The 15,067-nt window shown below is 40.0% G+C and overlaps 1 protein-coding gene across 1 annotated transcript in view; it reads left to right on the top strand.

Moving 5' to 3' along the window:
• Positions 1–14,091, top strand: part of LOC133055544 (IQ domain-containing protein M-like) — a 51,556-nt gene extending 37,465 nt beyond the window's left edge. The window contains exons 4-5 of the mRNA XM_061140715.1: positions 2,394–2,452; positions 13,999–14,091. Coding sequence (XP_060996698.1) covers positions 2,394–2,452; positions 13,999–14,091 — 152 coding nt within the window. The remainder of the gene's footprint in view (positions 1–2,393; positions 2,453–13,998) is intronic.
• The last annotated feature ends 976 nt before the right edge of the window (positions 14,092–15,067 follow it).

Raw genomic sequence — 15,067 nt, 5'->3', positions numbered from 1 at the left:
ATCTTTCTGTGAGTGCAGGGATCAGGCAGAAGAAAGAAGGACCTGCTATGTTAAGCAAAAATATTCTTGTATTTATAAGAACATATGTTTTAGCTTCTATAATTTTCTTTCCTTTAGTAGAAGTTCAGTAGAAGATAATCATATTACCAACAAGTTAACATTCCTTATTTTGCTAGCTGCCATTACTATTAGCAAATGTTGGCCAGTGTCTTCATAAACGTCTTTCATTTCCTCTGATGATGCCACTTATATGCACCTTGACCTAATCAGTTGATCTGTACCAGAACATACCAAGATAATTTATATTTCAGATCAAATAATTTTTTAAAATTGAAGTGTAGTTGATTTACAATGTTGTGTTAGTTGCAGGTGTATAACACAGTGATTCAGTTATGTTTATATATATATATATATATATATATATATATGTATATATATATATGTTCTTTTTCAGATTCTTTTCACTTACCAATTATTTCAAAATATTTAATATAGTTCTCTGTGCAATATAGTAGGTCTATAGGGTCAAATAATTTTTAAAATAAAAATGCCATCTTCATAGCTCTTACTACAGAGGTACTGATTTAGCTGGCATTGTAAGAGTAGCTTGGTCAGTAGCCTCATGAGATGTGAAGCCTCCCAGGATGAGGCAGACATGTCTTTTGTTCCATGTTGGAGGAGCATTAGGTCCTCCTGTTTGTAGCGCCAAAAACATCTATTGGAGAGTTTACATGTACGTTGATCTGGATTCCCTGGTGGATAATAAGCCTTTAGAAGGCAAGAATCCTATATGTCTTATTTGCCTTTGTATTCCCAGTGCCTAAACAGCAGAATGACAGGCTTATTTAGAGCCTGAAAGATATCCAATAAACATTTGTTGAATAGTGCAGTGAAGTGGGTGTGAGTAAGTGTTAAGTGTGTGTAAATTTCTAACCAGGTTTAAGCAAGCCTGTTGGTTCTTCAAACAAGTCCATGTAATGTTGAGTGGATACTTCTGTTATAAGATGCTGATGCCCATATTACACCTTAAGATGACCGTGTATGTGTGTGTGTGTGTGTGTGTGTGTGATTTGTGGTAGTCACTGTGCAGAAGAAAGAGGTGGATCCTAATCACTGTCCTGATAAAACAGCTGTTGCCTGAGCTGTTTGGTGCTCAGGGCAATTCTTCATTTCTTTGGCCTGCATGGATGCTTCCAGAATGCTTCTCTCACAGCAAGTGTGTTCTGGCATTCCCTGTGAACTCCAGGAAATCTGGAGCCAAGGATCTATTAGTGCCTGAAGTGTGGAGTATGTGACATTGATCATCCCCTCTTTGAGCTGGCACTGCTCTGAAGCGGCCCAAGAACCAGGGCACTGAGCCCGCTGCCAGATCCATCTGGTTTTGATCCCATCTCACTTAATGAATCAAAACATTTTTTTAGAGACATTTTATTTTATTTATTTTTTTACCTATTCCAGAAGTCCAGTGAGTACTCTGACTACTTAGGATAGATCAGAAAAGTGTTTCATGTAGTCACTGTGGAGACATTCATGAATACACATAAAGTGTTATCATATGTTTAATAGGTGCTCACAAGTACTTCCAATGTGATGGAGTTGATGGCAGATTCTACTGAAGTTTTTGATTTCCAGCTACACTAAATCCTAAGTTGTGACCTGTAAATAGTATTCAAAAATAGATTTGGGTACTTGGTTGTAGTTCTATTAATAATTGATCCCTTAATGACCTTTGCTTTATAATTTCTCAATGAATGCTTGGCAATCTCTATATAGCTCTACAAACTGATTTTGAGAAACAGAAAATGCTTCCACTGTTGTTTCCTTGGAAGCTGATTAATGGAGAATAGCACAGAGGGGCTAAAGAGTATAATATGTGGAACATCTACTAATTATTAGGCACTGTGTTAAGGCATGCATTATCTAACGTCTCTCAAGAGAGGCAGATTGTTAGCTGTGTTCCACAGAAAAGAAAACTCAAGCTCAGAGAGTTTTCCAGCTCCTGGCATGGATGGTAATGACAGAACCAGGATCTGAGACCTTTCTGACTCTAACCAAGGCTTGCAAACTCCTTCCACTTCTGTGGTGGGCTACATCTTCTTTCTCGGTGACATTAGGAACAGTCCGAGTTTCTTGGAGGACTGTTGGTCTCCCAAGTGCTCTGGTTGTGTGAAAATGGTCCTGAATCTTTTCCTTAATTCTTGTCTACCTTGAGCAAGTCAGTTTTCTCTGGGTCTCAAATGGCCTCATAAAACTCATCTCATCCTGCTGCTTTGGAAGAGTGTTCTATTGTCATGAAGAACTTTGATCTTTCAGAAGAAAGGTGACATTGAAAGTGCCCAACCTCACTGGTAGGTAATAATGAAAATGACACCTTTGTCATTTACATCCTGTAGCAATCGAATGCTTTTCCGGTTCTTCCAAAGCTGCTCTCAAGTGGCAGGGTCGTTTTTCAGTAAGTCCTCACAGAGGCATCCTGTGGATAAAAAGAAAAGCATGCCAGGGAGTGGTGGCAGGCAGGTAATTCAGCCCTGATTGCTTATATGGGTCTACAGTGAAGTGTTCAACTACTGGCTTCTGCTTTTGACTTCCTGTATGACCAAAGTCACAAAGACGATGCATTTTAGAAATCTTCCCAGAAGAGAAGTGGCATCTGAGGGGCCTAATGTGCTGTGATATGGAGGGCTCAAGAAAATGAACACACACACACACACACATATGTATATATATATATGATGGTAAATATGAAAAGATAGCTAGTATTAACACAGATGGTTTAAATGTTAGATTGTTAGCTTCTGGATAAACTTTGGCAGTTGGTTTCTTTTCTTTTTATTGTGAAAATGGTAACCATTCCGTATCTACCCAGAGACTCATTTCTAACAAGACCACATTCATTGACAGGAGACTGATGGAAGGAGATGATGGTTTCCTTGAGTGGGAGGGGCAGCAGCAAGAAGGTGATGGAGGATGGACTGTTTCTGGAAAAGAGATGAGGCCGTGACTGCATTGCTGAGCCAACAATGAACTGCCCGAAATGACCATAAACGTGTTCTTGGTGTTCCTGGACAGTTTCCAAAATAAAATTGTTGTGTGAGTAGATAGAATTTAGCGGTGACACTGTGTGTTTACAATGCGAGGATCCCAAACTACAGTTACCCAGGCCTTGGGTTTATGCTGCTCAGCCCATTTAGTTGCCTCACTTTTAAATGAAGACTTTTAACACTTTGTACATAGTGCTTTTGCCTTGTTTGAAAGAAAAAAAGAATCACAATAGCTGGAACCCCAGTTTCCCCAAATCTGCCTTTTGCAGCTGACTTTATTTACTTACAGGCATATTATACTAGAAGAAGTTTTATGGCATCTGCCGTAAAATCAGGAGTTTGTGGCTTTTCTAATCGCTTTTTCCCCTACAGAAATTTTAATCATCCAGATCTAAAGATTTGGGTCACTCTCATCTTTGCAAAAGGAATGTTTTTCAAGTATTCTTTGGCCTCTAGTTTTCTTTTCTTTCTTTTTTTTTTTAGTTTTATTTTCTTGAACCTGGAGTGAGTTTCACATCTTCCTAGGTTTATTCCCATGTCTTCAGCCCTGAAATAAACACCCCATTCATGAGGGAATACTTGTATTGCTTAAAGGGGCAGCTTCTGTGGCTGGAGAGGGTGGGTGATGAGACCTCGAATCTGTGTGTTCATATGATGACCATAGTCCAGAATGATGATCTGTACTTGAAAGATAATAGGAGTCTAATAAGCGTGTCATACTTAGTAAACTATTTGTATCTGCTTGGGAAGGAATCCAAGTATAGCAGCTAAAATAAAAAATCAAAGTCTGGTTTTCTTGCTTCATGATCTGATCAAATTATTGAACACATTGGACCCTCAGTTAAGTGGTGATAATAAAAATTAACTGCTGACTATATTGCTACAAGGTCCAAATGAGATTCCTGTGTGAAAATATAAGATAATTCAGAAAATAGCAAGCACATTATTAATGACTTGAAAGACTCATGAAAACATATATGTTGATACAGAAAAGCTGATGGTTGGTCCATTGAGTTAAAGAAGTTTACAAAGTGCATTTGCAAAAGAAAATTTATTTGGGAATATGAGTGGGTTGACAGTGTTCCCTCCGCTCTTTTCCTTCCCTTCAGTCAAAAGGTCATATTCCACTGTGACACAGGGAGGGAGTCTAAAGCTTAGTATGATATGTTTGCTCATGGTTACCTGAAAACTAATGCTATAGTTTTATGTGAATGTGTCCAAGCTACATTAGTGACCCAAGGGTGTCATCTGGTTTTAGAGTTTTGTGTATCATGTGACTTTCAAACATTAATAAAACCTTAACTACTTAGTAAACTGGTGGGGAACAACTGTGACAAGTGTTGTTGGCATCAAATACACTGGAAAATAGAGTTTTCAGTAGAAAGCATCTTAATTAGGAGTGAGGCCAGGTTCCGTTCTCTAGTTTGCCTTGGTTTCTGCTGGTCAGCTTTACAGCCTAGAGCTTCATGACTGGCTGCACATGAGTCAGATTCCTGTTCTGGGAGGTGGTTAATACCATTGGCAAGTCTCTGTAGATAACAGTAAGTGGAAGTGTTAGTCCTTCAGTCGTGGCTGGCTCTTTGTGACCTTATGGACGGCAGCCCACCAGGCTCCTCTGCCCATGGACTCTGCAGGCAAGAATGCTGGAGTGGGTTGCCATTCCCTTTTCCAGAGGATCTTCTTGTCCCAGGGATTGAACCCAGGTCTCCTGCATTGCTTTACCTGCTGAGCTACAAGGGTCGAGTGCCAAATCCACTGGGGGATGAACAGCAGATCACGGTTCCTCAACCATCCTCTGTCTTCTCATGTTGACTTAGTTTTAGGCAGGAGAAAAATACAACTCCTGATGCAAAGCAAAAAAATATGTCAAGGCGTTTGAGATATTTTACCTAAAACAAATAATGGTATGAAATGTGAGGAAAAATAAGAGCTGGTGAGAAAACAAAGAAAGAAATAATCATTTACAAATAGCTGTTTACCTCACTTGAAAGTGATCCTAATCAGGAATTTGCATTTCATTAAAGCTTTTCTGTTGGTGATAATATCCCTACCCCTATTTCTCAAAAGGCAATTATCACATAAAATGGCTTATAATAGAAGTGTTACTGCTTTCCTGGCATTCAGCATGTAAGATTTTTATTGGTATACTTGTCTTTTTTTTTTCTTAAGCACCTGCAGTTATATTTACATTCTGACAAAATATAGTAGAGGTGGCACTTAAATCTCCCAGTTTCTATCTCTAATCCTAAGCAATTTTACTGTCTTTTCAGCTCTGCCTATTTTCTGTAACAATTTCAAGTGCAATTAAGGCATAGAAGTATCATTTATAAAGTTTTCACAAAGACAATGTATTTTGGGTTTTGGTGCTAGATAACATCACAATTATAAGCTTTATAATTAGTTTGGCAGCTCTAGAATTAGCTCAGAATCAGAACCTCAGAAGTGAGGCTGTAAGCGCTTAGCTTTGCATATGGGGGAGAAAGTTCTGATTTTTTTTTGTGAGGAAGGAAGAAAGGGGCTGAGGTGCTGGCATTTGTCTTCAGTAGTACTGAGCAATGGGTAGGATGGGTCACCGGTGGTAGTGCAGTGAATTCACTGACGGATGACAGGTTGTGAAAACCAGGAAGATTGCAAACACCACAAACATTCTCTTCATGGTTCTAGATGAAAACATAGAACTCTTTATTCTACTCAGACTAGGTAATGAACTTACCTTAGAGCTCTACTAAGAAAAGGTAGTGAAATATATATTCATGCATGTGTGTGTGCTAACTCGCTACAGTCGTGTCCCACTCTTTACAACTCCATGGACTGTAGTCCACCAGGCTCCTCTGCTTATGGTATTCTCCAGGCAAGAATGCTGGAGTGGGTTGCCATGCCCTCCTCCAGGGGGTCTTCCCCACCCAGGGATCCAACTTGCATCTGGCAAGTGGGTTCTTTACCACTAGCGCCTCCTGGGAAACCCTGAAGTATATACGGGTACTCAAATTTTATATTTGCCATCTTAAAGTGAAAGCACATGAGAGTTGTGAGTTAAGTTTTATTTGGGGCAAAATGAGGACTATAGCTGGAGTAGGAAATGGCAACTCACTCCAGTATGCTTGCCTGGGAAATCCCATGGACACAGGAGACTGGTGACTACAGTCCATGGGGTCGTAAAGAGTGGGACACGACTGAGTGACTGAACACACACGCAAGAGGACTGTGACCCTGGAGACAGCGTCTCAGACAGCTCAGAGAGACTGCTCTCTCCTGGGCCCTAGTTCTCATTCTGCCCCAAGGAAAGCTTAACTCACAACTCTCACGGGCTGTCACTTCAAGTTGGCAAATGTGAAATTAGGCTATCTCATGTACCCTAATGTTGCACATGTTTTGAAGCTGGTATGTTCATCCAGTGAGCATGCATTTACTCAGCATCTTCACAGGGACTGTGAAGGGTGTGGGGTTTCCTCCTATTGACAGGCTAAACATTTAGCCTGCCAGAGCTTCATTCATGGATGCTCTCTGATGGCAGACACAGAATCAGGACCTGTCAGAATCAAGGACTCCACTATATATGCCATAGCATGCAGGCTGAGCTTCAGGTTCTAGTCAGTTTTCCTCTGCCCCAAGTTTTCTGGGGCCACATGGCGGGGTGGGGTGGGGTTCAGGTGGACACTGTGCATGTGGATTTGTGTTATGTCTGAAAATGTGAGCTTGGGGAATCGATGGCTTTCAAAGTGAACGTGCTCTTTTCCGTACTTCAGTCCTCAGGGTTGCTTGCTGTGAATACCACCCTGGGGAACAGGCTGGGTAAAGAGCGAAGAGCAGTCAGAACATCAGTCTTGGCACCCAGTATGATTGTCAGGGGTGCTCAGGACTGATGGTAGGCTACCTCTTCCAACACGAAGGAACTCAAGACAAATCATCTTCCAAACCATATGTGTCTGTTGTAACATGCATAAACTCCATGCACATGAATTTGTAGTTTCAAAGCATTGTTATTCCCTCTTTTGAGCAAACAGGAATTTGAGGCTGTGCTTAACTAAGAAGCGAGAATCACAGATAAACGGTACAGCAGCACTACAGCGCAGCATTTTTAATTCATGGTCTAACGTTGTCAGCATTAGCCTGCTTTGCATTCCTGCTAGAGGATTGTCGGGTTGTGCTGGCACAGTGTGGCCGTGGGGGCTTTTCCATTATTTTATTTACTACCATGTACATGTCAGGAAATTAACTCTCCTTTGCTGATCTGTTGCTGCATTTTGATTCTGTTGGTCCAGTGTGTTTCTACATCTTCCTCACCCACTCCCCACCCCCCACCTTTAACTTAGATAGTTTATTTCTAAAAACTCATAGCTTTCACAGTTTAAGGAAATAGGGTCAAAACCATCAACTTGCCTGTTATCATACAACTGCAGAGTTGTAGAGAGAAAATGTTTATCAGACACAATTTAGTCTAACTACCCTACCTCCATTCTATGAATAAGGAAGCAGAGGTCCAGAGAGTCTCAGCGAATTGCTACCCAAGGTCAAAGGTCTAAAGAGAAGACTAAACTCAAAGTTTTTTGTGTATAAAATTCAGTGTTTTTGTCACTGCACTATGTTTTGTCCAGTGGGGGAAAAAGCGCAATGTGAGAGTTGTGAGTTAAGCTCTGTTTGGGGGCAAAATGAGGACTGTAGCCCAGGAGATAGCATCTCAGTTTTGAGAAACCAGCCCAAAGATGCAGGGGAAGGTCAGGGTTATGATTTTAGTGAAGGAGGGTTATGTGTAGTAAAGCACACATTTTGGCAGAGGCTCGCTGCTAGTCATAAGGAGCAGATGTTACCATCAATGATTTTAGTGCTTTTCTGTTATGGATACGAGGCGATGCAGAAATTGGTCTGATAAAAACCCTGAGGATCTGCTATGCCAGTTTTCCCTGGAGCACAGAGAACTTCGTTCCTGATCTCCACCTTGAACTTTCAGCTGCCGCAGGGGCTCAGGGTTTCATCCTTACAGAGGTAGACGTGTGCGTAAGTGCTAAGGCACTTCGGCTGTGTCTGACTCTATGGACTGTAGCCCACCAGGCTCCTCCGTCTATGGGATTTCCCAGGCAAGAATACTGGAGTGGGTTGCCATGTCCTCCTTCAGGGGATCTTCCCAACCCAGAGATTGAACCCTCCTCTTTTACATCTCCTGCACTGGGAGGGGCGTTCTTCACCATTAGCGCCACATGGGAAGCCCTGGTAGAGGTAGATGGCAAGTGCCATCTGCAGTTGGCAATTGCATTCTAAAAAAAAAAAGAATTCAAGGATATTGGTGGAAGCTTTATTATGTGTTCTAAAATTTTGTTTAGTACCAATAGTGTATATTCCTGTTTTTCAAATATAGAATAATATAGAATATAGAATAATATAGAATAATCAATCTAGGTATTGAAACAACAACAGAATTATTAAGTCTTTAAATCATGGACTGTAAACTTAAATGCCCTTCTCAGATCAGCAGGTAATAGAGAAATAGCCAGTGTGATCAATGGGGGTATGGTGACAACAACCTAGAGAAGGCACACTCGTCAGACTCTCTGATTCAACATTGTGTAAGCATCCTGTGTCCCCTAGTCTATTTCTGCCTCTGGACTTGGCCATCCAGCTGCCATTTATAAAACCTGATTTTAATAACATGATTTAAAAAGATTTACTATATCCTTAAATGTGATTTTGTTGTATAGGCTTTCAGATGTCAATAGGGTATTAGTTGTCAGATGCTCTCGCCCATCATTATGCTGAAAGAGATGCAAAGAAGATGCAGTGACTTGCTCAACTCAGTAAACCTAGTCTGTTATACCACCCGTGGCTCGAATCAAATTTCCAAACTCCCAGTCCTGTGTTCTTTCTACTTCATCTTGAAACAGTGTTTTAAAAAAGAATAATTTTGAAAGAAAAAGTAATGGGCAAATCTGTTTTGATATTTAGTAACATTTCTTGTGGATAATCTCTCTGAAACTGATCAGTTATTATTTATTGAGTGTTTTACCACATGCCCATGCTAAGTGACACAAGGCATACAAAAGTAAATGAGACATCTTTGTTCATTTAGGTCCTCTCTAGTTGGGAAAGTCAAAACTAACATTGGAGAATAATAAAGGCCAGAATCTTTGGTGTTGACTTTTAAGTATATGAAAAGTTGGGAAAGAACAGATATTGGTGACTTGAAGGTCTTAATTCTCCATGTTCCAAAGATTATCTTTAGTAGCATATTTAAGAAAATCCTCTGTCATAGCCAAAAGAATATAATGTATTTGCTAGAGAAGTCCAGTACTAGAATTGTCTCTGTGTATGTGTGTGTGAGAGAGAGAGAAAGAGAGACTGAATTGTAATCTGTGCTACTCATTCTTCACATTAAATCATAGCCACTGATGTCTTAAATGTCTCCTTGACTCCTATTTTGAAGTTAATGGCAAGTGCTGACATAGATAATAAAAGGTGTGCCAATTAAAGTTGTGCTGGGATGGAGAGAGATAGCTACCCTCTGATTGAGGTGTTATAAAAAATGCCAGTTAGAAAGACAACTGTGTCCCTCTACACCTTTTGACTGATCTTTTGTTTTCACCAGTGTTTAAGTTCTGTTTTCATACTCTGTGATGCTGTGGTCAGTCCCTCCCTGATAGCTTTATCCTGGGAGGGGATTCCTCTCCTATGCCTTTGTGTAACTTGGTTGCCCTAGCAGTTTGGTCACTTCCACCTTTTTCCTTCTTTCCATCTCAGATGCTTGGCCTCAGAACTGTCCCTTCTCAGGTACTTTGAAATCAATCCTAATATGAGAGTTGACAAGCTTTTCTTGCAAAGGGTCAGATAGTAAATACTCTGGACTTAGTGGCTCATATGGTCACAAGTACTCATCTCTGCTTTTGTAACATGAAAGAAGTCATAGATAATAGGTAAACATATGGGCTTGATTGTGTCCAATAAAATTTTATTTGCAGAAGCAGGTGAGAGGCTGAATTTGGCCCTGGCCGTGGCTTGCCAGGGCTTCCCTAGTGGCTCAGCAGTGAAGAATCTGCCTGCCGTGCAGGAGACATGGGTTTGGTCCCTTGGTTGGATCTCCTGGAGGAGGAAATGGCAGCCCACTCCAGGAGTCTTGCCTGGAAAATCTCATGGACAGAAGACGCTGGCAGGCTACAGTTCATGGAGTCAAAAAGAGTCGGGCATGTCTTACTGACTAAACAACGGCATGGTTTGCCAACTCCTGCTCTAATCTTAATAAGTTGTGCTTACTTCAAGGGTTGTCAAGTTGTATAGCTCAAAGCTCTTGTTTACATTTCTATCTTCAGAGTCTAATTCTATTTTAGTTTGTTTTATAATGTACATATGTTAGTAAAGTACAGTATAATCTATAGATAAAGAATGGTACATATTGGAACATCTGCTCAGAAATTTTGTACTGACATTAATGGTTGGAAAATTAGAGACTTTTATGCCAGCTATTCTCATTCTTTACAAAGATTCAGTTCAGTTCAGTTCAGTCACTCAGTCGTATCCAACTGTTTGCAACCCCATGAATCGCAGCACGCCAGGCCTCCCTGTCCATCACCAACTCCCGGAGTTTACTCAAACCCATGTCCATCGAGTCGGTGATGCCATCCAGTCATCTCATCCTCTGTCATCCCCTTCTCCTCCTGCCCCCAATCCCTCCCAGCATCAGGGTCTTTTCCAATGAGTCAACTCTTCACATGAGGTGGCCAAAGTATTGGAGTTTCAGCTTCAGCATCAGTCCTTCAATGAACACCCAGGACTGATCTCCTTTAGGATGGACTGGTTGGATCTCCTTGCAGTCCAAGGGACTCTCAAGAGTATTCTCCAATACCACAGTTCAAAAGCATCAATTTTTCAGTGCTCAGCTTTCTTTATGGTCCAACTCTCACATCCATACATGACCACTGGAAAAACCATAGCCTTGACCAGACGGACCTTTGTTGGCAAAGTAATGTCTCTGCTTTTTAATATGCTGTCTAAGTTGGTCATAACTTTCGTTCCAAGGAGTAAGCATCTTTTAATTCCATGGCTGCGGTCACCATCTGCAGTGATTTTGGAGCCCAAGAAAATAAAGTCTGTCGCTGTTTCCACTGTTTCCCCATCTATTTCCCATGAAGTGATGGGACCAGATGCCATGATCTTAGTTTTCTGGATGTTGAGCTTTAAGCCAACTTTGTCGCTCTCCTCTTTCACTTTCATCAAGAGGCTTTTTAGTTCCTCTTCACTTTCTGTCATAAGGGTGGTGTCATCTGCATATCTGAGGTTACTGATATTTCTCCCGGTAATCTTGATTCCAGCTTGTGCTTCTTCCAGCCCAGCGTTTCTCATGATGTACTCTGCATATAAGTTAAATAAGCAGGGTGACAATATACAGCCTTGACGTACTCCTTTTCCTATTTGGAACCAGTCTGTTGTTTCATGTCCAGTTCTAACTGTTGCTTCCTGACTTGCATACAGATTTCTCAGGAGGCAGGTCAGGTGGTCTGGTATTCCCATCTCTTTCAGAATTTTCCACAGTTTATTGTGATCCACACAGGCAAAGGCTTTGACATAGTCAATAAAGCAGACATAGATGTTTTTCTGGAACTCCCTTGCTTTTTCAATGATCCAGAGGATGTTGGCAATTTGGCGTTTGGAAATACACCTCTCACGCTTATATATGAGAAAGGCATTCTTAGTGTTGGAAGTGGTGAGTGTGGGGTTGTGAAATAGGGAGAGGATTCTAGATTGTCTGATTCACTTTATAAGTTGTCTCACATGGTTATTGAAACAGCCTCAGTGCACTTATGGTTGACTGTTAGTCTAATTTTCCTTTTAACAGTAGTCATTTACTCTGGCTATCTCAAGCATATTCTGAATTTTTATTTTCTTAACAGGATTACAGTGACTTCTTATTCTGCATAAGGTATTATTCTCTAGTCTTATTGATGTCTCAGACCATAATTTGTCTAGCTTTTGCCACATCTTGGCATCTGACAAAAACTTTGATCCACAAAGGGCAACATGTTCCTAATTTTAAATAAAGGATATGCAAATATAATTGACCTCAAGCACTATATATGTCTTTGGAGACCATGTTAGAGGTGCTGGCCTATGTTTACACCAATACTTGCCTACCTTTTGGGGAGAAGTTGATAGTTATAAAGTTTTGCATGTATTTTGTGGTCCATTTCTTCTACTTCCTCCCCCACCTGGTTTTAAACCTGCTTCTGGGAAGTGTTACTTTTAACCTTAACATGAATTGCAATTAATTTATTTTGACAACTTTTTGTTAATTTCATGTTTGGCATAATTTTAGGACTTTAGGGCTGCAAGAAAGCTAGGGTCAGATTGTACAAGTGCCTACTATAGGTAGCCAAATTAAATAAAAAACTTTTAAATAGTGTAACATTATTGCTTTCTAAGTTGCCTACTTTTATCCTTCCCATTAAAAAGTTGTATGTTTTAAATCTTTTGTTGTTGTTGCTGCACATTTAATTGTGTGTGCATTTGAAGAGATAGTTGCAACTGTGAGATATAATTAGTTGGGATGGTTTTGCATTTTTACTGTGGCCTTGTCAAGTTAGAATAGAGAGCACACGTTAAGTAGAGAACACAGTCCAGACCATGCTCATATTCTGTCTTGATCAGCTTTTCCTGCAGCCACTGCCCATTCTGTGGAGGTTGGCCCTCTCTCCACATACCCCCTTTTAGGATTTCTGTAAATTCCTGATGGAATATTCGAAGAACAGCTCCTTTGAACTTTAAGTAGTTCTGGCAACACGTCAGCATTATTGGTCATTTTTGTTTGTTATGCCCTTGATAGAAAAGTTAGTCTCTTACTTTCTAGCAATTAACTGTAATCTTTCAGATTGCCACATTATAAGCATAAATTCTCTCTTCCCACAAGGAAAAACTTCTTTTAAAGTGTCAGAGGGAAATCATTTCAGATATTAAAAACTTGTTCAGAGCATGCCTGAACATATCACTGCTTGAATTTCCATCTGGATTTGATTATTTCTTTTTCTGCTTTCTTTTCATGCTTACCGATGGCTTTCAGTTTTTGTTTGTAATGAAACAAACCAGATATTTAAATTTGAGGAAGCATCTTGTGCAGTTGGAAAGACAAGGGGAGGAAGAGGATAAACCTTGACTTAGTGATTGATTTGTGACAAATGCTCATTCTAGATGCTTCTCTTGTGGGGGAAGCTTCCTCTTTTGTGCATCTTAACATGTTTATCATTATTTATTTTGTATTTATTTAGTTTTTTGGTTGAGTTCTGGACAGATTATTTTAATAAAAAAATTCGTGCATTATTTGGGTGATCAAATGCCAAACTTCCATGGGTGTGTGTGAAGTAAGTCATGCCTAGTAAGAATATACAGGCAGAAGTAGATCATCAAGTGTGTATTTACAGAGATTGATGGTAAAAATTTGTCAATATTTGGATATATTCATCAATATATTGTTCAGTGTATGATCAGTCTTAATGCATTTTTATTTGTGGCAGATATAACTTATTCTATCTTTGTTTAAATAGATTCACTTTAACACATTAAACTGAAACATGCCTCAAGATATATATATATAGAAATTCACTCAATATTTATACTGGATTAGATCAGGTGACTGAATGGGGGCTTTTGGACTTGTTATGTTAGAGCATATGGGCAAGTTGTAGGCTAGAAAAGATGTATGGTGTTTTCAGTTTCCTTTTAATTATAGAATCTTATCTACATCAATAAAAGTTTATATTTAACTTCATAAGAACTGTATGTGGTGAGCAAAAAAATTGTATGCAGTCATACATCTGTAAAACATAAATTAGATTTTGATAAAAAGTAAATTGATTCATGATAAAGTTCTAATGTTAGTGGCACAAAAATTCCTGTCTGACTCTAACCATTTTCTATTCTTGCAGTATCTTTTTCAGAGATTTCAGCGATATAGGCTGACATTTTTTCTGGCACCCACATATAGCAAATAACTGTGAAGCGTTTCAAACCTCAAAGTGACACTAAAACTGTGAAGTATGAAATGGAAGTGCCAAAGCGTGTGAGACACATTGCGTAGCGCTGCTCAGTAATTCAGTATGTGCGCGCTAGAGGAGACAGCACTGCTGCAGGATGCAGTGTGATTAACACCACCAAAAATCAATAAAGTAAAAAATCTCCATTTGCAGATAGTCCCTAATGTGTTCCAGTTGCCACCTTCTGTGTTGAGCAGCCCTGCCCTAGTAATTACTCCAACTCATACCACAAGAATCTGCTGTGAGGAATAAAATCACAAATGAATATCCTCCTCATTATGTCAAGATTCAGTTCAGTTCAGTTCAGTCACTCAAGTCGTATCTGACTCTTTGCGACCCCATGGACTGCAGCACACCAGGTTTCCCTGTCTGTCACCAACTCCCGGAGCTTGCTCAAACTCGTGTCCATTGAATTGGTGATGCCATCCAACCATCTTATCCTCTATCATCCCCTTCTCCTCTTGCCTTCAGTGTTTCCCAGCACTAGGGTCTTATCTAATGAGTCAGCTCTTCGTATCAGGTAGCCAAAGTATTGAAGTTTCAGCTTCAGCATCAGTCCTTCCGATGAATATTCAGGATTGATTTCTTTTAGGATTGACTGGTTTGATCTTGTTGCAGTCCAAGGGACTCCCAACAGCCTTCCTCCAACACGACAGTTCAAAGGCATCAATTTTCCAGTGCTCAGCTTTCTTCATGGCTCATCTCTGACATCCATGCATGACTACTTGTTAAACCATAGCTTTGACTAGATGGATCTCTGTCAGCAAAGTAATGTCTCTGCTTTTTATTATGCTGCCTATGTGGTCATAGTTTTTCTTCCAAGAAGCAAGCATCTTTTAATTTCATGGCTACAGTCACCATCTGCAGTGATTTTGGAGCCTCCCAAAATAAAGTCTCTCTCTGTTTCCATTGTTTCCCCATCTATTTTCCAAGAAGTGATAGGACCAGATGCCATGATCTTAGTTTTTTGAATGTTGAGTCTTTAGGCAGCTTTTTCACTCTCTTCTTTCACCTTCATCA

This window comes from Dama dama, chromosome 5, assembly GCF_033118175.1.
Source record: "Dama dama isolate Ldn47 chromosome 5, ASM3311817v1, whole genome shotgun sequence".
In the NCBI taxonomy this organism is placed as follows: Eukaryota; Metazoa; Chordata; class Mammalia; order Artiodactyla; family Cervidae; genus Dama; species Dama dama.
The sequence above is the reverse complement of the archived record's forward strand: the minus strand, read 5'-3'. Positions and strand labels throughout refer to the sequence as shown.